The sequence below is a fragment of the Centroberyx affinis genome, unplaced genomic scaffold (assembly GCF_046629955.1).
Source record: "Centroberyx affinis isolate AG114_WGS23_722 - 3 ecotype Tasmania unplaced genomic scaffold, CSIRO-AGI_Caff_v1 ptg001835l_1, whole genome shotgun sequence".
NCBI classification, from domain to species: Eukaryota; Metazoa; Chordata; class Actinopteri; order Beryciformes; family Berycidae; genus Centroberyx; species Centroberyx affinis.
This window is the reverse complement of record NW_027280214.1, coordinates 64,153-86,375: the sequence shown is the minus strand read 5'-3', so window position 1 is coordinate 86,375 and position 22,223 is coordinate 64,153. Positions and strand designations below refer to the sequence as shown.

General features: G+C 41.2%; 1 protein-coding gene across 12 annotated transcripts; it reads right to left on the bottom strand.

The window, feature by feature from the left end:
- Nucleotides 1–5,250: 5,250 nt before the first annotated feature.
- pax6b (paired box 6b) lies at nt 5,251–16,958 on the bottom strand. Of its 12 annotated transcripts, none has more exons than XM_071529714.1 (12): nt 16,910–16,958; nt 16,024–16,053; nt 13,352–13,482; nt 12,960–13,001; nt 12,640–12,870; nt 12,098–12,263; nt 8,389–8,547; nt 7,833–7,915; nt 7,562–7,712; nt 6,585–6,697; nt 6,067–6,208; nt 5,251–5,336 (listed from the first exon to the last, which is right to left on the bottom strand). In XM_071529714.1, exons 1-12 carry the CDS (start codon nt 16,920–16,922, stop codon nt 5,251–5,253), a joined length of 1,347 nt encoding a protein of 448 aa, XP_071385815.1. In that variant the 5' UTR covers nt 16,923–16,958. The 12 variants fall into 12 exon arrangements, with proteins under 12 accessions (XP_071385815.1, XP_071385803.1, XP_071385804.1 ...); XM_071529702.1 differs by having other exon boundaries at nt 16,024–16,047; nt 16,910–16,934; XM_071529703.1 differs by having other exon boundaries at nt 12,655–12,870; nt 16,024–16,047; nt 16,910–16,934.
- Nucleotides 16,959–22,223: the final 5,265 nt, after the last annotated feature.

The following is a 22,223-nucleotide window of genomic DNA, read 5'->3' as shown; positions in this document are numbered from 1 at the left end:
CTCTGTGGAGGTAGGATGTAAGGTAAGTGTGTTGTCATGATCTCTGCTGTGCCTCACTGGTTTCAGGTTGGAATAGCGATGGCTGCATCTGACCCCAAGACTGCCGGTGAGTGATGTCTACCTCCAGTGGGCTGCAGAGCAGAGCAGAGCAGGAATGTGGGCAGAGGGTAGGAGAGCTGGATTTGGGTGCAGGCTTCACACCTCATCAGGCACGTTTGCTGGATGAGCTGCTTTGCCATGACAAGCCCAAAAGAACAAATTAGGTCAAATGGTGACACAGAGAAATACAGAATATACTACATGAAGAATTAAATATTTCATTTTTGTTTTCCTTTGTCTGTTGCAGTTGTCAGTTTGAATATTTTTGTCTGTAGAAACTGGCAGTATTGGTAACCATCTGCAACACACGTGTGGGAGAGGGTAGTGTGTTACCTGACAGTTTCATGCATGATTGGAGTCCTCTTATATGGGGTGTACGTTTGTGAGGAGAGAGAGAGAGAGACACAGGTCACTTCTACAGGTAAACAACAGCTTGTGTTGTTCAGATAAAAACAGTCATCCAAGTTGTTGTTGTTGAAAAGCTGACAGATTCAGGGTATCCTTCTGAGGTCGATTAAAATGAAATGGATTCATTTTGGCATTTGTTTACATTTCCATCTATATGTCTGTTTTCACACTTGCTGTTGGAGAGACACTCTTATTCGACTCCAGGGAAAGTTGTTTTAATGATGTAAACATGATGTCAATCCTGGAAATGAGCCAACCTGAGGAAGCAACTAGCGAAACAGTTGTTCACTTCTCAAGCCTAATTTTCTAAAGAAAATAAAGATGTAAGTTAACAACAAAGTCTACCAGTGTGCGGTTGGATAATTCCTTTATATGGACTATGATGTCGATCATGCTTTACATAATGCTGTAGTTATACATGTCTGCATATTTGCGTTACGGTCGATTCACTTTCAATTCAGTCAATTCAGAAAGTGGATTTTCTTAAAAGTTCAAAAACGAAACATTCTTATGTAAATTGCAGTTTCTATTTACATTTAGAATTTAGTGAAATAAAGTGAATTTATCCCAACCCTGTTACATATGTTGGGGGTCTTTATGCACAATACATTTAATTATTTACATTCAGTTCATTATATCTATGTACTTTTTCAATTAACAGCTTAAAGTTTGTATTCTTATGATCGACAATGGGTTTCTCAAAGTGTCCTGCTACCTAATACATGGTTGCTGTGATTATGATTAGCCATGCATGCTTCTGATACAGACTGTTGGTTTTCAATACTGATTCAAGTACCAGGAAATCTTAGTTCTTAGTAATCTTAATTTAACTTCCTTTGTACACAATAACTGTAACCTTGCAATCAGGTAGAGGTAGCAATGCCCTGTCTATTTGCTGCCATTCAATGAGCCACTCTGCTATAATAGTTTTTTAAATAAATGATTGTATTTCCACGCATCACAGGTGCCTCTTTGGATGCCCTTATTCCCCGTACCTGCCGGACCATGGTAAGAGACAGCTGTCAGTGAAGAAAACCAGACAACTTCTCACATCTCAATTGTGGTTTTTTGATCAACTTCCCTCCTATTCTTTCTCTTTTTCTCTGTCGACAATATATTTAGCAGCTAACACTGGACCAGAAAGGGGAAAAAATATCAATAATATGTCTCAAAATAACATGTCTCAATAACATTTCTCAAAATAATTTAGTATATACTGGAGGCATAAATATGTAATTAATACATATTGCTTTTTTAAATGCATTTGCATTCTTAAGTCATGGAATCTGCACAGATTCACCATAGGGCTTGAGACAAGGCGTTTGCAAAAATATTGTTTCTATTTGTGTGAGCTACTTTAACAGTTTCCCAGGTCTTGATTGTTTTAACAGCAGGAGGTTTTAAAGCTGAAGGGAAGGCCATGGGATTTGATGTAGAGAATACCCATAATACCATGCCCATGCTGGTCCTCCCACAGTGGCTCTTACAGTTAATAACATTGAATGGGCCTCACTAAGCTATGTAACACCAATATGGGACAATACATTTTGGTTATTTTTACCGTATTAAAAACTTATCTCTGCCAGAAAGTAGTTTAATGTTTTTGTTTTAATACAAAAATACTGCCTACATAAGTGTTTTGTTACACATTACATCATGAGGATGTCGTACCTGTCAAATACAATTTACACAATAAACAAAACAGAGTAACCATTAATTTGAATATGTATTTCCAATACAGGGGCAATACTTCCCATCTTTGCAATGAGGCACACACACACACACACACTCAGCGCAGAACTTTAAAGTAGAACTGCTCCGTTAATATTGTCTCATTCTGATGACGCCTCTGAATGGGAGAGTGTCACCTTCCGTCTGCTGCTGTGGGTTTTCAGACAGATTTCCAGGCCGATGAGTAATGTGTCTCACTGCTCTAACCAAGATAGAACAAAGAGTGCAAAGTTCTCAGGAACTTTTGCAGGAACTTATATTGCTTAACTTGACTTTGTTCCGAGCAAGAATTACACTTAAACCTTTGTATCCTGAAGCTGTGTATTATTTAGACTTCCACTAATTGCTGTCTTTCTTGCATGTTGAGTCTCTCTTTCGTTCTCTCTGTGTGTCTCTCCCTCTCTCTCTGGCTTGCTCTCTGTAATTATTAATGTTCCCTCTCTGTCTCGGCACAGTTGTCTAGCCTGTTCTCTTCCCCCCTCTGCTCTCAAAACATTATTCCTCTGTCTTTGTGATAACCTGAGTAAAGTGAATAGAGAAATTGCATCAGCCCAAGGAAATTTCCTCTTAAAAATCTGATTAACCTCCAAACCTAAACTTCTGATTGGACTATTAAATATTGAGTGGACGTGTAGATTGAATCAATCAATTTAGCAAGACCTGGAGATATTTGGTGATGTTGCTGTTTAGGCATGCTGTGTGAATGTTACCTGACCTCACTCTCTCCTGGACACCCCCTCCTTTCAGATGCACTCCTCTATGCACACACACACACACACACACTCTCGCTCTCTCTCTTGCACGCCCCCTCAAATCCATACACACACAGACACAACCCCCCTGCTGAGGCAGCAAGTGAAGCAAAATAACTCACTCTGCCACACAATCACTCCTCTGCCTCGCTCTAGGCACTGACTGCTTTATTCCATGACTTTTTTTTCTCTTCCCTGCTCCCTCCTCCTCCTCATTGGTTGTGTTTCTTTTTTTTTTTCATACCATCGTAACTCTACTAAAACAAGGGCCAGTGATGGTGAATTGCTTGACCTTTCCCATTGTGTGTTGGTGTTGTGCTGTGTGGTCTGTGTGGAGTTGGATCAGACCATACATCAAGAGAGGTTTGTTATTTTGGACACCTTGTTTGGTGGGAATTGGATGTCTTGTTTGTGTATTAGAAGATCTTGCTTTGTTTTGTTTTCAGCGTTATATTCACAAAAAGTTGATTTTAATTTGGCAGAAATGACACATCTTGTCAATATTAAGAAGTGTCTCTACCCACTCACTAAAGACTGACAGTCAGTCTGTATTCGGCACAGCAGTGAACAGGCAAAAAGGCTTTCTTTAAGACACAATTTTACTGTACAAAATGTTTTATAGTTTTCACAAAATACATTTAGAAAGCTCCATTTTAAATAAAATTAAATTGAAATATTTAAGAGACAGCGTGTAGACGTTTTATCTCAGAAGCATTGCTCAGACGTAAACCCAGTATATGTGTCCATGTTCTACGTACACACTGAAATAAAAATGCATAACTCAAAAGAGCATGACAGATGATGCTAGAAAAACCCTCCCATGGTCTTCAATTATAAATAAGGACTGCTGGGTTAGACTGCAGTCTTACGAACTCGAAGCCAATGTAATTGAACAGAACTTGTTTACAAAATTTTGCAACACAAGACTAATATCTTTTTTTTTAAAAAAACATTGTGTACTAGATGAAATACAAAGGCTTTGGTCTGTTTTACAATCAACAATGATTAAATCTGATATGTACTTGTAAACAACTGCCAAACACTTATGTTTAAAACTCTGTCAAGCAATGTTTAATCATAATTATAGGAATTAAATATTTCTAGTTGCACAAATTTTTTTTTTGACCATAGGACACTATAATACAACTATACCTAAGAGACAAATTGTACCTGACCCTAAAGAAATGTATTTTATGATGCATGAAACATTTATAGAATATTCTCGGGGATATAAATGAAATCAACTTTTATTGGAGAAATCTTTCTGGAAGATTTCTAGGGAAGACAAGTACTTTACATTTTGACATAAACAAACTGGGTTATATCGAAGACGCAGTCTACCATTTACAGACTACAGGTATTTCTTACACCTGTTTTCCACATTTAATGTTCTTCATGGTAATCTAGAGTCAATCCAACCACCGAAGCAGAGGTCCAAGTAGTGTTGCATGTCGCACCGTCTTTGCACACCTTTAGTTGTCGATAGAGATCCAGGTCAAATACGCCTACAACCGAGGCCCAGTCAGCCCGTCAGATCTTGGAGGAGTCAAGACCACGGCCTCAGTGGGTGGATCAAGTTTGAACTTCCTCTGCTAATATCCATTCGTAAGGAATAAGACCAATAAATATTTTTTTTTTTGACACAGTAAGAGTCTTCCCTCCAGCTTTTCCTCTTTAATGATATGCAACAGCGTCCAGAGACCATGCAAAGTCTGGTAGAAAGTCTCGATATAAGCAGATTAAAAGATAGTCATGGCAGAATCTCTCAGGTTCTCCTCTCTCAAACAAACGCAAGACCAACATGGTTTTCTAGCAGTCCATCTATCAGTACTTGATCTTGGTTTTTCATATTAACATACAAATGGCCATTTACAAACACACCAGAGAAAAAAGGAAACAATGACTGAAGTTGGAAATAGAAAAAAAAAAACAGATAAGTTTTTGTTCCATAAAAATTTAACACCGGGCACTTTACAGAGGTCCATTTTTTCTGTCTGTCTTTCCATTGTTGTTCTCTCTTGCAAGTCCTCGTATGAATGTGCCTAGAGCTACAGAACAGCACACAGTCCCATTGGAAAAACAAAGCCCAGACGTCCCAAGGCTCTCCCAGAGTCTCTCTCTTTTCTCTTCTCCTCTCCTTTCCTCTTCTCTCCTCTACCCTCTCTCGCCTTCTCTACTCTCCTCTGCTGTGTATGTGTGAGGAACACTGCCGGAGGGCGATGGTGGAGTGGGTAGTTACAGGGTGAAGTAGCTCTTCTCTCTACTGTAGTCTTGACCAGTACTGAGACATGTCAGGCTCGCTCCCTGGGACTTGGACAGGGACAGACACTCCAGGAGAGATGAGTCCTGCAGAGACAAAAAGGAACGACATCAGTAAAAATGGCCCAGAAGTCAACATGGAGCACATGCTAAATTAAATGTGTGGATGCACTGTGCACAGTTAGTGTGACAGCTACCACTACTTAGCCTTATAGTACAGAGCATCGTACTTTAAAGGCTTGCAAATAGGTAGAGGAGCAGTGGAGCCGCAATGAGTCACAATGGTCTGCACATGGTTACACAGTAAAATGCTTGCAAGCTCGATAAATTGAGGCTTCGGCAATGGCATTTAAACAGAGAGAGTACAACAGCAAATGAATCAAATTAATTAGCAATTTAGCACAGAGGAAATGTGGCTATGCATGATTAACTCTTCATGACTATAACCGGTATATATGGCTCTCTGTAACAGCATTCTAATGGGGTGGAACTAAACTATGGGCTGGAGTAGTTGGATTGACATGATGGCATTGAGCTGAGATGAAATGAGCTTCGTTCATGCAATTGGAGAAGGAAAATGGCATGCAATGTAGAGATATTGATCCGCAGATCTATTAAGCCATGAAGTTTCTCAAATAGAAGGAAAGGAAAAGGAGGATTGCTATGAATGATTATGAATCAAGGCATGTATGCATGGCTATGCAGTACCCCCTAATTACGGGAAAGGTGGCAGATATTAAATCAGTAAATCCATAAGTGTGCTATTTGTTTGCATTAGCTGCCAAGCATGTTGGTAAACAATGAACTTTCTGCCTACCTGTTGAGGTGGTACCAGAAGTGGTCATTGATTGGCTGTTCATATGTGCCTGCATATGAGGGGGCGTGTATGTTTCGTAGCTCCGCCCGTTCACAGGCGGACTGGTAGGCAGCATGCAGGAATAAGAGGAGGTCTGGCTGGGCTATAGATGGGGAGAGAATATTACATTAGCTTCGCCAACCATAGTTTTCAGCTCAGTAGTCTGTACAGCAGGGCCTTTAATGCTATCAGCTTTCACAGGCAGGCCTGTCAGTCAGCAACACCTATGACAGTGACTTGATTTTATTTGCAGATTTACTTATGATCCTATGAGGACTATAAAGGCTATACTTTAATTTAAAAAATATATATATCTTAAGGAAGACTTTGGTTTGGCCAGGCAATACAATTCAATTTACTCATGCTGTGTTTGATTCCACTCTTCACATTTCACAGAAAAATATACTTAAAAGACATCTATCTTTAACACAGTTAATATAGACAAGCATGACTAGTAAGGATCATGGTCATTTACTTACTTGCATAGGTAGGTTGTTTGCCATGGTGAAGCTGGGCATGGGGGGCAGCGCACTGTAGGTGTTTGTGAGTGCAGTGTCAGGTCTGCCCAGCATTGACCCCGAAGTGAAAGACACTGTAAGGATGAGGGAAGAAATGTGATTAGAGCTGCTGAAATCACACAGTGCTTCAGTGTAAGAGACCGTTTCATAGCGTTAAGTAGTGCGTGCGTAAAGTGACGCCTTATTTGACAGACTGATAGGCCTCGACAGATATGTGGCTCAGGTGATTGACTTGTGAGCATGCGTCTTAGCTCTACCGCTGTGCCCTCGCGCCTGACGCGCTAATTACACAAATCAGCTGTCAGCTGAGAAGTTTTGTTCAACCAACCATCTTTGGTGCTTAAGCCATGAAAACAAAACGAGCAGCGCGTCTTCATGTGAACTAGAGCGCACAGCCAACAAGGCCTCTTCTTTTCACTTCATATTAACATGTAGGCTACACATAGTAATAATTAAAAATCTTCCGTATGGATTCTCTTTCAGACGATCTCATGAACAGTGTTGGATGGCAATGCGTTACTTGTTAGCTACTACTTTACAGTACATATATTAGGCTACTTTTCCCAGCTGTGTGGGCTAACGAATTAGTTTCATTTGAGTAGCAAGGTAAGTTACCAATCAAAATAACAAGTCGTTACCGTTGTTATCACTCCCTCTAAATATCATGTTGAAGTTTCCAAAAACTATATTCCATCACCACCCCCCGATGCGTTTTCGTCTTAATTAGTCGTCGTCATTTTAGCCGACAGCTTAGACAAGAAAGTTATTCCACTACTTAGATTTTTTTTTGAGAGAGAAAAAGCTGTCAAAGCGCTATTTTGTTCCCCCCGATCGGCCACAGGAAATGTAGACTGAGTTTTTTTTAAGGCAAGAGATTTTAAGATTTTTTTTTTATTTTTTTTTTTGGGAGGGGTGTAACGGAGACACGGTGTCCCTACCCGGTGTGGTGGGCTGTGGGATGGCCTGGTAGACGCTGGTGCTGAAGCTGCTGCTGATGGGGATGTGACTGGAGGAGTTGTTGGCCTGCCGGCGCTGGTTCCGCAGCTTCTCCTCTCGCCTCCACTTTGCTCTTCTATTTGAGAACCATACCTACACGAAATCACAACAATTAATTTCAATATAACCAGTTCTTTTTATTTTTTACGAGCGCTTGTTTGCAGCCCGAATTTGATGTTATAGGGTGGAAGAAAAAAAAGTGTGTTCACTCACTTGTATTCTTGCTTCAGGCAGATCTATTTTCGCTGCTAGTCTCTCCCTCGCGAAAACATCAGGATAATGAGTTCTTTCAAATTCTGTAATGCAAGAAATCACACAATAAAAGTGTTAGTAAATAAGCAATAAATTATAGGTCGAGGCTAAATGAATTCCTATCATATATCAGGGGCGTCAGTTGACTAAACCTTAAGGCAAAGCTCCTGCATCTAATAGCCTATCATTTGCAACCAAAACTTCTTAACCCGCTAATATAAACTGTATTTCTGGAAACAAATTGGAGCAATGACTGATGATGACTGACAAGATATTATTATTTGATCAATGTGATAAATTATTTGACCTATCAAGTCACTGAACTATGTCACTCAGCTTAAAGGGAATTTTATGTTTATTTTCAATTTGGACTAAGGTGCGTGTGTGTCTGTGTGTGTGGTTTATTCATAAGAATAATAATAGCCTACTATGTGATAACATTAAGAAGAAAAAGAACAGTGGATAATATATGCCCGATATAAATATATAAATTATTCATTGATTAGTGCGTCCCCACCTTTTTCCAGTGCTTCAATTTGCTCCTGAGTGAAGGACGTGCGGTTTCTCTGTAGTTTTCTCTTCAGCTGGAGTCGCATCTGTGTCTCATCTGAATCCTCCCCGTTCGAGCTGATGGAGTTTGTGTTCTCTCCTGCACCGTCTTGTTGTTGGCAGCCATCTGCAAAAATATAATAACAATATACATTTAATTAGGCTAATTGAATAATTCATTCTCGCGTCTCATGTTCTATCAGCCTACAGCAAATTATGTAGCCCGTGGTGCGACATCATTAATTACCGGGATTAAAGCCCCTATCGTGGTTGATTTAATTCAAAATCTGAGAAATTATTGCTAATGTGTGTTAATGTTTCAAGATCATATAGGCGATTCCTTACAAAAAATAGAAACAATATCCAAAAATAAGGCTGTGCACTTAACACTGTTTATAAAATATTGTGGGAAAAACAGCCTGGCGAGGGAAAGGCTGCACAAACTTATCGCTTCCCAACAATGGCGTATGTTCTCAAAAGGTTAAGAGAAATGTGACAAGATGTGGCGAGCCCCTTTTCAGAGCCTATGAAATGTATTAAAACCCCAAACTCTCTAGCCCCCTTTTTTAGAGCAGAGCAATGCCTCAATGGTCGTTCCCATATGGGCGTTGGTATAGCCATTGAGGTGACCACCAACTTTTGAATAGGAGAAGACGCTTTTCACAATGATACAATGCCTTCAGGAGTAAGGGAAACCATTAAACTATGGACACAGCCAGGGACGACCAGCGAGCCTTGGTGGGTGTAATATATGGGAGGAGGAGGAGGGGGGGGGGGGGGGGGGCTATTGCGGGAGATGACAAAAGGATCCTCTCTCTCTGGAGGCGCACAGGCTATAGTACTTTGGCATTGTGCACACGAGGATCCCAGTCAACAGAGCTTTGAGTCCAGTGTGTTAACCCTTATCCACTACCATCATTAATCACGTCCCCCGGCCAGCTACACGCCAGTCAGGATTTCTGTCTTCAATTGGAAACAAATGAGTGAGGAGAGAGCATGCAACCCCCTGAACAACCAAAATAAGGCCAATCTATTCACTGCTCCTGGTTGTCCGCGGTGGGCCCAAAGGCCCCTTCAGTTGCAGGGCGAGGCTTATCGACTAATGTCTGTCTTGTTGTTGGACATCATTATCACACCGAGAAGTTAATGTGAAATTAAGCAGGGGGTGCGTTGATAGTCACAGAGTGGTTTATGTAATATCTGACTGATGTCTCGGGCGATTGGTCGAAATCAAGAAGAGGCATTTCTGCTTTTGTGTGCAGATTGCATTTGCATTTTAGGCATTTAAGCCGGCGCTTTTAACCAGAGCGACGCACTTTGAGTGAGGAGGTGCAGTGCCTTGCTCAAGGACACTTCACCAGGACACAAGGCTGTGGCTGGGATTGAACCTCAGACCTGCTGACTAGGCCGCCCTGCCTCTTGAAGAGCAAAGACATTTACTAGTCTCAAATAGCCTAACTTAATTTCTCTAAATTTCCTACATTTTTCCAGATTTTAGGAAATAGTTAGAAATTATGGGAATAGTTTGCACAGTCTACACAAGCTGCTCTAGTTATGCATTTGCTCATAATTCTCCTGCAGGATAAGTGCATCATGCTTGCCGTAGGCCTGACAAAGGTTTGGTGTAGCTAAATGTAAAAGTCTTGTCGATTCATTGGGGGAAACCTGAAAGTAGATACGACAAGTTTCTTGACAATTTTCTCTGGCTGCAAAATAGGCTAAAGTATTTTTCTATAGGCCAATAGTTTGCGTCCACGCTATTTGTTTCTTCACTGCGGATAATCCATAAAAAGGAGTGAATGTGCAGCCTATTATCCGTCTGCCAGACCCACTGACGCTAGGTTGGGATTTGTTTTCTTTATAAAAGCGCTGGGAAATAAACTCATTCTTTAGTATCACGATGTCTCAACCAGTGAGGCGGAAAAGCAGCAAAAGAGATACCGAACCAATTGCGGCACCTTTCAGCTGCTGAGACCGGATCAAAACACTCTTGAGAAACCGCTTAAAACTGAAAGAGAAAGTGAGAGACTAAATCCTATAGACGGGATTTAGTGCCATATAGCCAACGAATGAGAAAGAGAAAGAGATAAAAGACAAAATCGGTAAAGAGTTTTATTCTTTTCTCTTTGGATAGAGTTGTCTTCTTTGGGGCCCTGTCACTCTCCATGTATCCATTATATCTGCTCACTCGGTTGTCGCATGGAAAACATATTTTCGTTCCCCTGAGACAACTGGCTTGCCTAAATGCTTATTCAATTAAAAACAACAATCAAATAGCAAACGTGTAACAATAATACTACTAATAATAAAAAAAATAATAATAATATTGGATGGTAAGTAATAAGGAATAATAGTAATAATAAATAGTAAAATAAATAACAAGTAGCCTAATTAGTAGTAGCAGTATTTAGGGAATAGAGTTAGGCCTAATATAATTTGTTTTGTATTAACAATTAATACTAGGCCTAATTAATATCCAATAATTAATATAATAATACAAATAATTACAATAATAATAATAGCTATTATTGTTGTTGTTGTTATTATGATATTATTATTATAACTTAATGATAGTAATACAATAATGATTTTATTTTTAGTAGCCAAGTAGTAATGTGTTTCCTAAATGAAGTTAATCATTTTAGTTGTTAATATGATCCTTTCCGCTTTACTACTTGTTGATAACAGCCCCACGTGTCCAAATGGTCATCAAACAAATGCAAATTATTATTTACAACGAATGAATTCCAGCACTTGCATTTTCCCGTCCTCATGAATATAAAACAGACATAATGCTTCCTTGTGAAACTTGTTTCATGAATGAATTTCAGAAGCAAAGAAAACGTGCAGGTGGGTTTCTTAAGAAAACCTAATTTCTGCTTGTATTTGGCCAGTAGGCCGACAGGAACTCTCTGAAGTGGAACATTTCCATAGCAGCCTTACCATCTCCACACTCCTGCATGTTGCCATAATGAGAGACAAAGCCCTCTCTAATGAGCAATTACACGTAGTGCGGGCCGTTCCCATAACCAATCATTGCGTGTGAAGGAAAACATTCCTTTGTACTAATATCCCCGCACACAGCTTTCCAGCGCTATTCCCCATCAGGAGGGGAGGGAAATACAGGCTGTTGGATGGACACCTCCGCTGAAAGGACAAGCCGCTGTCACGCACATCCATGTCTGGGACAGTAGAGGCATTCAGACTGCATGCATGGCCCATGGCATCCTCTAATCGACTAGTCTTAATTGGGGGTCTTGTTCTGTTCATCAAAGCATGCCAATACAATACCTTCCTGAAATAAGGGCCGTGGACCGGGACCTTAAGTGCAGCAGTGCAACTGGAATATTACCCCACCAGAAAATATTAATAATCATATGTGCCACTGTATGGTGACCTTTGTGAAGACCTTATGAATCCAGCCTAAAACAATCGCTTTGTCACATTCAAAATTATGGAGACTGTGATTTTAAACATGTAAGTCTAACAAATTTGTGATTGTAGTTTTAAACGCTTGACTGTGTGTCAGATCCCAAGTGCCAAATGAGCGGGGTCTAAAGGCCCAGTCACAGTTCACATGTATCCCACTTTGATATCCGTTAAGCAAATGTGTATATCGATACAGTTGTACATGCGTCAAGGTGTCTTTATTGCCACTGTGTGATAATGAGGCTCACCTTGGTTGGGCTGCCCTGGCACTGATGTTCCGGGGTACCAGCCGGGCCGGGTCCCCCAAGTTCCTGTCTGACCGTTGAGCATTCTCAGCTTGTCATACATGCCATCTGCGCCCATCTGTTGCTTTTCACTAGCCAGGTTGCGGAGGACTCTGTTTATCGATGACACCTGAATGACAAATAAAACACGATAAAAGTGAGGATTAGGATTCGTCTCAGTCGCAACGGCAGAGCATTGTTGTCCTGTAGGCACGCGACCTCTCACCGACACAAAGATGTGGGTATGCGTGTGCGCACAGGTTCACGTCATGCATACACACACCTTAAAAATAAGCAGGTCAGGACAGAAAGATGCAAAAAAAAAAGCACAACGGGTTCCTCATGACTAATGTTTGGGTGATCACATGTATGCAGTAATACGTGTCCCTACACTTTCAAATGCAGTGTATATAATAAGACTGAATGGTTGGTTGCCCATCACTTTTTCCTCCACTGCACGAGAAAAGTCATTTCATGTGGCAAATTAAATCATGCACATAACTTACAGTCAATACACTTACGCTGGGTATATTGTCGTTGGTGCAGACCCCCTCCGACAGAAGTCTGTCACGGATCTCCCACGCAAAGATAGACGGGCACTCCCGCTTGTACTGCGCGATTTTCCCGACCACCTCTGGAGTGGCGACCCTGGGCTTGCTGCCGCCTATTGCTCTCGGTCTTATGGAGCCAGTTTCATAGTATCTGCCAAGAATCTTGCTCACACAACCGTTGGACACCTGGATAGAAAACAACAGACACAATTCACATACATTATTTAGGACTATTTGCGAAATTTTTAAGATGGCTCAAACAATTATCAGCTTACGTTTTCATTATCCAGCACTTGGACTTTTGCATCATCATGGGTCTATAAACACAGAAAATATGCCTTGAATGGTATATTAGGCACTCTCTACAATAAACCTGTTCTTGATAAGAGCAGGCAGGCTATGTTCCTTTTTCTCGGCCTCATTACATTTACAGCGGTACTTAAGAATAATTTTGTCTTAAAAAAAACTATCAGAAAATATATAGCTAACATTTAGGCTACAGGCAACATGGATTTTATGTGAATATTATACCATAATGCCACTCCTATTTTGGATTGTTTTGCTTTATTTTTAAAGTAAGCCTACAGATCTTGGAACGCATGCATCTAAAAGAAAAAGCCTATAAGTCAATTTCCTAGGCAAAAAAGAAGAGAAGTGTCCTTGTCACCTGCAGTATCCTGGAGATGTCGCAGGGTCGAGCACCACTGTGTGCAAGTTCAACTATTTTCTGCCTGGTGGAGTCCGGCAGTGGTCTACCATTAACAAACACACCGCCAAGCTGGTTTACGCCACTGTGACCTAAATGGAGACAAAAGCATCGCAGTCATCACACCATATTACGAGTCCAATAAAAGCATATGTGATCAAGCAAATTATTTTCATTTAATGGTGAAAAGAATGGTATAAGCGTTCAGGATAACCGAGTTAAAGATGGAACATGGAGGGAGTATAGAAAGGAAGGTTAATTGCAGTGGGCTTTAAAAAAAAAAAAGTTAAACTGTCATATAAAAAAGCGTCTTAAATTGGGGTATAAAAGTAACCGAATAGTTTAACAAAATGTTAATCCCGCTCGGTACAAGCTCCACTCGAGACAATCACTGCGCAGTAATTCAATAACACATGCAGAACATCGATTAAGCGTCAGTAGCTTCAAATGAGCTGGACCAAAAACATCTCTATTCAACTAATGAAATCAACAATTCAGACGATCCTCTGCCCCGAGGAAATTCTAACAAGCCTTTAAGAAAACGGCAAAAAAAAACTTCAGAATTAAAACATTTGCACCGTTATCCATCCCTTCATACAATTACGCATCACCAAGACGGGCACCTCACTCATAAACTATCCCCAAAATAATAATTACGCATCAGCAAGACGGACACCACATATAACACCAGCATTAAAATAACAATATAATAGGTTATCATCCAAAAATGTGGCTTTTGGTAAAATATCTGTAAATCGGAAAGTCCTTTCTATGATAGTTCTGCAAAGCACAGCATAATTACGCATCACCAAGACGGGTACCACATAGGATACAAGCCCTAACATAACAATGTTTATAATATGCTATCGTCTAAAAGTATGCGTTTTTGGAAAGTATTCGTAAATCTTACTATGGTAGCCCTGCAAAGCACAGAATAAGCCCGCAAACCTTAAGCCAAATGGGAGAGCTGACTCCCCGGAGTGCCTGAGCTGCTCTCTGTTTCTCCGCTCCCTTCCCCTGCGCTGCCGCCCGGTACATTGACTCCGGGAGCAGAGGCTCCTTAGCAATAAATAAGCTCCAAATATAGAAGAGGGGGAAAATATGATGAGCCTGCCTGACATTTGTCTTTAAAATAAAGCTAGCTGCACGTCAAGTTTGAGCTTAATTTCTGGAAATAGGCGGAAGTCGCCTCGGATCATGCATGGGAGGCTAATTGAAAAGATCAGTTGGAGCACTTGTGGCAGGCATGTCACTTTATGACACCGCTCTGCTTTTGAAAATCGCATCGTCACGACAAATAGTAGCATGATAAAACGACCCTTTCTGTCTGCATTTGGATATCACTCAGACAAAATTGGACGCTACTCGTTTACCCTCCGAGGGAGACTTCGTTTTAAGGTGGCCAGGGGCTACGCGCGGTCACAGAAACGAGGGCGCGCCTAGATTCTTAACATATTAAAACTGACATGCAGTTTTTTCCCCTCTTGTTTGTATTTGACAACAAATGCTCACAGCTACTGCAGTCCTGTTGTGTGCAATCGGTAGGCTGTCTCTGCACAGAAATATGTCACAGGACTCTGCTTTAAACTGTAGACTTTATTCTTTATAAATGGACAAAAGGGCCTATATGCGCACGAGCCATGTGGGCCTATAGCTGTTTGGAGTAAAAAAATAAATCTGTTTAACTGAGTTACACATCCCTTTTGGCCACTACGTGTAATAATCTTGCAACGTGGATCTGATTAATAGTAAATCCATTATCATCCCTCTTGCTCTTTGGTAATTCCAGGATTAAGTGGAATTAATAGACTTCTTACGATGAAATTGGCCTGCCCGCATTAAGCAGTCGTGCTCTGCGGGTTTTCCAGGGCTGCTCCATCACCTCTGATTTATAACTATCATATAAATCCTCCGGATCGATAAAGCCGTCAGATAAGGACATCACATAAAAATCAAACTCTCCTAAGGTTAAGTCTTAATCATGGCACAATTCCCTAAAGTGCCCAGAGTCGATCTCGCCCGCTGGCGCTGATTATGCGCCTTGTATTCTATTGCAAGTCGACTAATAGGAAAACATATGGTGTCAATTTGGACGCTCCCCACCATATACACCCAGGAGTTATTAGCACAAAAGCCACCGAGGCCGTCGCGACCTTTAGACAACCCAAAGGGCCGGGCCCAATGATATCTCTTCGGCAATTCGCACCAGACATCACACGCCAAGCCAGGGGAGCATCCCATTAACATCAATCCGCAGCAAAGCAGGAGCAGAGGGTATTGTACGCAGCTTTGATAAGGCCCCATCATCTCAATAATGGACAACTGGCAAGCAAAAATCTTCCGTGATTGCGCAATCAAAGCAAAGCGCTAAGGCCTTGATACTGAGAGGTTGTAAACCCACAGAATTAGGCTTGCCTGTTACCAGCTTTTAAAAAAGTATTTTTGCTGTTCATCATAGATCACCTCATACATGTTTCCCAAATGAATCACACCTCCAGACATCAAAACAGCCCAACTATGTCACATGGTCTAACATTGGATTCAAACAGTAGAATTTGACTAATGCGCACAGTTTACAGCACAGACACGTCATCAAGGTGAGGAGAATAATAGGAGGAAATCATTCCACACACCTTCATCACAGATGTCATACACCTCTTGTCCAGCAGCAAGAGAGAAAATGTTTCATGTTTATCCTTTTTGTTTCAATACGCCAGTAATAAGACAATATTAAACTCATGGGCCATTTTAAACACAGAGGCCTTATGGCAAAAGCAACTGAATCTACGATGTTTGTTTTTTTTTTCCTGATTGGCACCCACGACAATATGGTTGTTAATATTTATCTAGCGCTATGAGTTGAGTCTGCACCTAACAGTGAGGCCTGCAGTTATAATATGAGCATTTTCTTTTTAGTTCCTGCTGTCTGTCCATGAAGAATATGGACTAATCTACATAAGACATTATTGCTATTCCTCATGTTTCATGCAGGGCGCTTCTCTACGCAGCTAATCTTGTATGCAGCCTGGCAGCCAGCTCTAACGCTAATGCAGACGGCTGTGCAATTATTTAATACCAACTCAAGCAGAAACAAAAATCTCCCTTTCAACCCAACCCCCTGTATTCTCTCTCTCTCTCTCTCTCTCTCTCTCTCTCTCTCTCTCTCTCTCTTTCTCTCTCTCTCTGTCTCTCGAGAACAGGACGACATATGATTAACTTGTTCAATAATAACTTGCCTACCTATCATTGCAAAGAATAAATTAACAGCAATGAAACGGCCATCAAACAACTGAGAATATTTCGCCCCACCTCAAAGTCATGCAAATATAAGCCTAGATATATATATATTTTTTTTTTTTCCCAACGTTTTCCAAAAGCACTGTCAATATAAGTTATTGTTCATTAACAACCAGTGCATAATGTCAGTGGGTGTTGCTTCCATGCAATCATATTAGAACTTGCGGTTGTTATCACAGTTTAAAAAATAAAAAAATAAAAAAATATGTAAAAACAACTTACTGTTCTGCATCATTGAGGCTACGCCAGACTCCCACGTGGCTTGGTTGTGGTATTCTAAGCATCACAGGGAAATAACAAAGCTGGTTAGCATCAAATCACAAACCCACATGTAAAAGCTTTACTGTCAAATGATTTGCAACATTTTTACAAAGATTTCTCATCTCGTTCAATTTGAATTTCAAGCAATTTTGCGGATAGTCTGGTGCTTAAACCATATTGGTGTGTTATCAATTTCACAGAAACTGTTAAATCCTCAGTGTATGTATGTATTTCAGTATTAAACTTGCCTGGAAACAGAGTTGTCTGTCCACTTTATAACAATTTAGTCAATCATCTGCCGTTTTCACTACTTAATGTCTCCCTAGGACAAAGCAAAACAATATATTAGTACAGCCACAGCTATACTGATGTAGCCTACTTAGACCTATCTGCATGTGTGCCCTACATTTAGAATTAACCTAAATGTTGCTGCCAAACTAATGAATTAGTATTGACGCGGGACACTTATTTGTATTTATTTATTTACTTATTTAATCTCTGGTAGGCCTATTTCCAAAAGCAACTGGCAAAATAAATTCAAACAAAACAGCCTCGCCATGATATTGGGCCTACAACTCCTTTATAGTATTACGCACAGTTTCCTGGGTTTCTTTCAAAGGTTTTGTTGTTGTTGTTTTGTTTTCTACGGGCTCATAAACAGCAATCAACTCTCATCGTGTCTCAGCAAGAGGCTTATAATTTTTTTTTTACTAGATAACCCTCCTCTTGTGGACTCTATCGGGGAAACTGTACAGTGACACACGCTGTCTACCTCGCCTCACTGCTCTGCAAAAGTCCCAACCAGGAGGGGGTAGAGAGCTGGTGTACAAAGCCTGCTGGACTCCAACAATGCTCCCCCTTTTCTGCCTCCGTATACCTCAAACCCGGGGCGAAAACTCGGCCTCCGCGACTAGAAACACACAGCTTCCCCACTAAACACACCAACAAGTTCAGATTAATACAAAGAGCCGGAGGCATGCATCCACCCCCTCCGGGAACATACACACACACACACACACACCGCGACCGTGACCCCGGTGCTACTAGTGCGTGAATGTGGGTTTTGTTTGCCCTGCTTTTAGAAATAAAATTTGTAAAAAAGTAATTTCTTGTTCTAAATATTTGGTAGTTATTTTGTGTTGCTGGTGCGGGTTGTAAAGCGGTTTTAAAGACACAACAGCTCAGTAGGGCGCTCAATTGGAAAAGACAAATGCAATAAAGAAGCTATTGAATGGGGGAGAGATAAAAAGGGGGCCAGGGAGGGAAAAGTCTGAAGTTTCATTTTCTCCCTCCACGCAAAGTTGTGTTGTGTGCTAAATCGTATAGTCTAATACTGAGTCGAACACACTGTGTTTAGTCCAAGCAATGTCTTGTGAGATGCATTTGGGCCGCACTGCGTTTGGATTGCAGCCTTTTTCTTGTTTAAACAAAATAGACTGCTCGGTCATTAATCAAATTCAGATTCCATCACATTGGCCCACATAGCCTAAGTTAGCCTATTTAGCATAACCTAAAATGCCCGGAAAGCAACCAACAAGGAATTCAAATATTATTAGTATATATGCGTAAACTGACAGTTATAAAACACACACACTAACAGCCAATTAAGTAACAATATCTATCATGTCGGCGCGTTTAGTTCCTGGAGAAAGTGGAGTCCAGTTTGTAGCTTTTAGCCTCGTAAGGTCCAAGTGGTTAATCATTTATTTAAGGTCGAAAGCTCAAACGTTGTTGTCGTTGAGGTTAACTAAGATCTAATCTGCATTTCTTTTCCTTTAGTAATCCGTAACAACAATGTCTTAATTCAACATGCTTATTCTGGCTGCTGGGTCCTGCGCTCACAACATTCATATGCAGAAATAGTCTATAGGCCCTGCTTCTGCAACAGCACGATGGTAAGTTACAGGCTAACAGGGCAGACATGAAGTTGTCTTGAAACATTTCCCACTCATTAGCAGGCCTATTTATTTACTATTAATAGTTGTAATTAATCGGAGTATGTAGCCAACAAAGAATTATTTAGTCTCAGCTCAGAAGATCAACAATTCTAAATCTATTTCAACATATTTTAGGCCTGGTGGATTTTGGTACATCAGTCTATTTTGTTTAGCTGAACTATACTGAATTTATCTTATAATTGACACATTTAAATAATGCACAATTAAAAGTAAATAAATTAACATGTTGTATTTTATATTTTGACAAAATATTGCAAATGCAGCCAAAATATCTTGCCATATTTTATGTTCACTAAAACACCGGAACGTGTGAATAAATTAAATTAAGGTTTTGATTACTATAGGCCTGTCATGATGGCAGTCTCACTATTCTAATAAACACTATAGCCTAGCCGCTAAAATGCAAATGTAATTTTATTCGCTGTCATAGGTTAAAGTGGCTTGAAGAAATTAGAAAAATATAAGTTGTGTTTGACACACAAACAAAACAGCTAAAAAAGGGCCTCCTCCTCCCCAAGTGGTTCTTGGAGCTTTTTTTGAGAAGGCGCTTGGGTGACTCGCCTGCATGAATCAATCTGACACCTTTCCTCAACGGGTCATTGCGCCCCATTCTCCACGATGATCACTGTGCTGGCCCAACGTGACTTTTTACTCTTTGCTGTCATAAATAAGCGGTAAGCTATCCGTAGGCCTAAACACAACAACAAAATCGAGCAGATAAAACAGACAGAGAAGCTATAGGCTGTTCGCACTTTGAGGGTCCAGTCAGAAGATAGGCTGCACACTCCCAACGATAATACATCCAACCTCAACACTGAGCCTGAGCCTGTCCGATAGTCAGTGGCCTACAGTAATAATAATAATAACAATAATAATAATAATAATAATAGGCTAATAATAATAATAATAGGCTAATAATAATAAAAAATCCGAAATGTATTATATGTAGGCTACCAAATATTAATGCTGTGATTTAGCAGCACAGACAAACTTTTAGTGAGAGGATCTCACCTTTTTGGGGCATCCTGCGTCGTTTGTCAAAGTCCTTGGCAAATTATAGCCTATAGTTCTCCACGCCACAGAAAGAGAAAAAATGCGGATCAGGATCAGTCTCTTTCGGAAGTTTAGAAGAGGAAAAATTAGTTTCCAGTGGTCTTCGGCGGAGACGGAGGGGATATCCCTGCGAAGGAGACAGAGATTGACAGTGAACTCAAATGTCAGGACGCACGGAGTTTGGCGAGGATGTGCGCTGGCGTGTGAGAGAGCGAATGAGAGAGTCGGAAAGAGAGAGAGTGGGAAAGAGAGAGAGGGAGAAAGAGAGAGAGGGGGAGGGAGGGAAAGGGAGGGAGAGTGGTGGTAGAAGGAGGGTGGGGGTAAGAGAATGAACACACCTATGCTGATTGGCGATGGAACAAGTGTATTAATGTATGTGTTCCTAGTCTGCTGTGTGCGCCTCGCCTCGCCTCCCTCCACCGCTCTTCACTGGCCCATTAGCGCGACCCGACCTCTGTCATCATCCCCCATATAAACACTTCCCCCTGCGCCACAGCCAAAGCGGGAAACGGGGCCGAGCCACAGAGAGAGAGAGAGAGAGAGAGAGAGAGTGAGAGACAGAGAGAGAGAGAGAGAGAGCGAGAGGGAGTCTCGTCTTCCCAACCCACTAATCAGCCCACGCATGCAAATACCCTGCGCTCACTTGCTGAATATTGCCCTATGCAAAGCAACTGCTTCGGAAATGCCCATTGGACGGAAAGCTCTATTCTTCCAGGCTGAATTGGGTCCGCGCAGGGAATCTCAGGCATGTTCAGCTCCGACCTGAGGGAAGCCTGCGCTGCTAGGGAAGTGAAACTAGGAGTGGAGCAATGCACACGTGAATGTTCGAGTTAATGCCACCAAATTAAAACTACGAAGACCTGCAGTGTGTATTTCGCCAAGTAGGGTAGTCGATGCTTTATATGTATAATGGTACAGAGCTGCATCTAAAGTAAGATAATTATATTGTTTAAAAGTTTTGCGAAATGGTGCAAATGCCATCTTTGCTTTCTTGCTATGGCCCTGCATTCATGTGTCTAATGTAGAGGGAAATAATAAGGTGCATGTCCAACTATGACAGTGATCATCATGGGGAAAACACAACCAATATAGACAAAAAACAATTATATCTCTTAGAAAGGCATTAACTACTTTTTTTTTTTTTTTAAGATCATGTCCTCATACAACTTACATCAGTTTTACACTACTCACTATGATGTATACTATTAATTTATGACATTAAGATTTAGATCAGTCTAAACAGGTGGGTGAACTCTGGGTAACTATTTACGCAAATAAAAAAGTGGTTAAACAGTTTTTAGGTGGGTTTAGGCTCCTCTACACCCTGCGAGGTGACCTCTGCTGCCGCATAGAAACTAAAGACAAGAGCTGGGAAGAGTTCCTCGCTGCCTATAAGCTCTAAATGGGAACATGTTTACTTTGTGTATCTAGTGCACTTGAAAATGGCATGGCTGCTCTCACCCACTAAAAACAATGAAAACTTTCACCACGTGCTTTTGTTGACTCTTTTGGGCATCACCTTCTCTGAATAGACTTACCCCTCCTGTCAACAAGAACACACACACACACACACACACACACACCAACATGCGTAAAGAGCGCCGCGTTTAGGCAAGCTCCGCTGCTTTTTATGGACACATTTGCGAGGCGAGGCAACGTCACTCCTGCGACCTGACAGCAAATAGCACGCGTAAATAAAGTAAAGCAAATGACTGTGTAGCCATGACCACACGCTCCCAAACTGCGCTGGTTGAATGACTGGCTATTAATGCACACCTCAACGCACCCAAAAGCAACCCCTCTGTGCCCGTGTTTGAGCATACACCCGGAGCTTGGGCAGCACCAGTCTCCGCACTGAGGATCCCCGCCGCTCATTCCAAAGGAGGAGAACCGAAGGGAAGAGAATGAGGGCTGTATGGACGTGGAAGCCAAACTAAAGCAGAAAAAGGGGGTGCATGAAAGGGCAGAGAGAGGGAACGACATGAGCAGGGGGAGGGGAGCGAAAGAGCTCTTGTTTTTTTTTTTGGTTTTTTTTTTGGAGGGGTAGGGGGGGCATGAAATGAAGTCATGGAGGCCTACACTTGACTTCCTTTGACATGTGAAAAAGTAGGAGAAGTCAGAGCTCATCAATAAACCACTTCGGAGGTGAAAGAGGGCTCCCTAACAACCATCGCATTCCTGACTATGGGTTCAATGAGTAGACAAACGACGCTGCCAGAGAGAGAGAGAGGGAGAGAGAGAGAGAGAGAGAGAGAGAGAGAGAG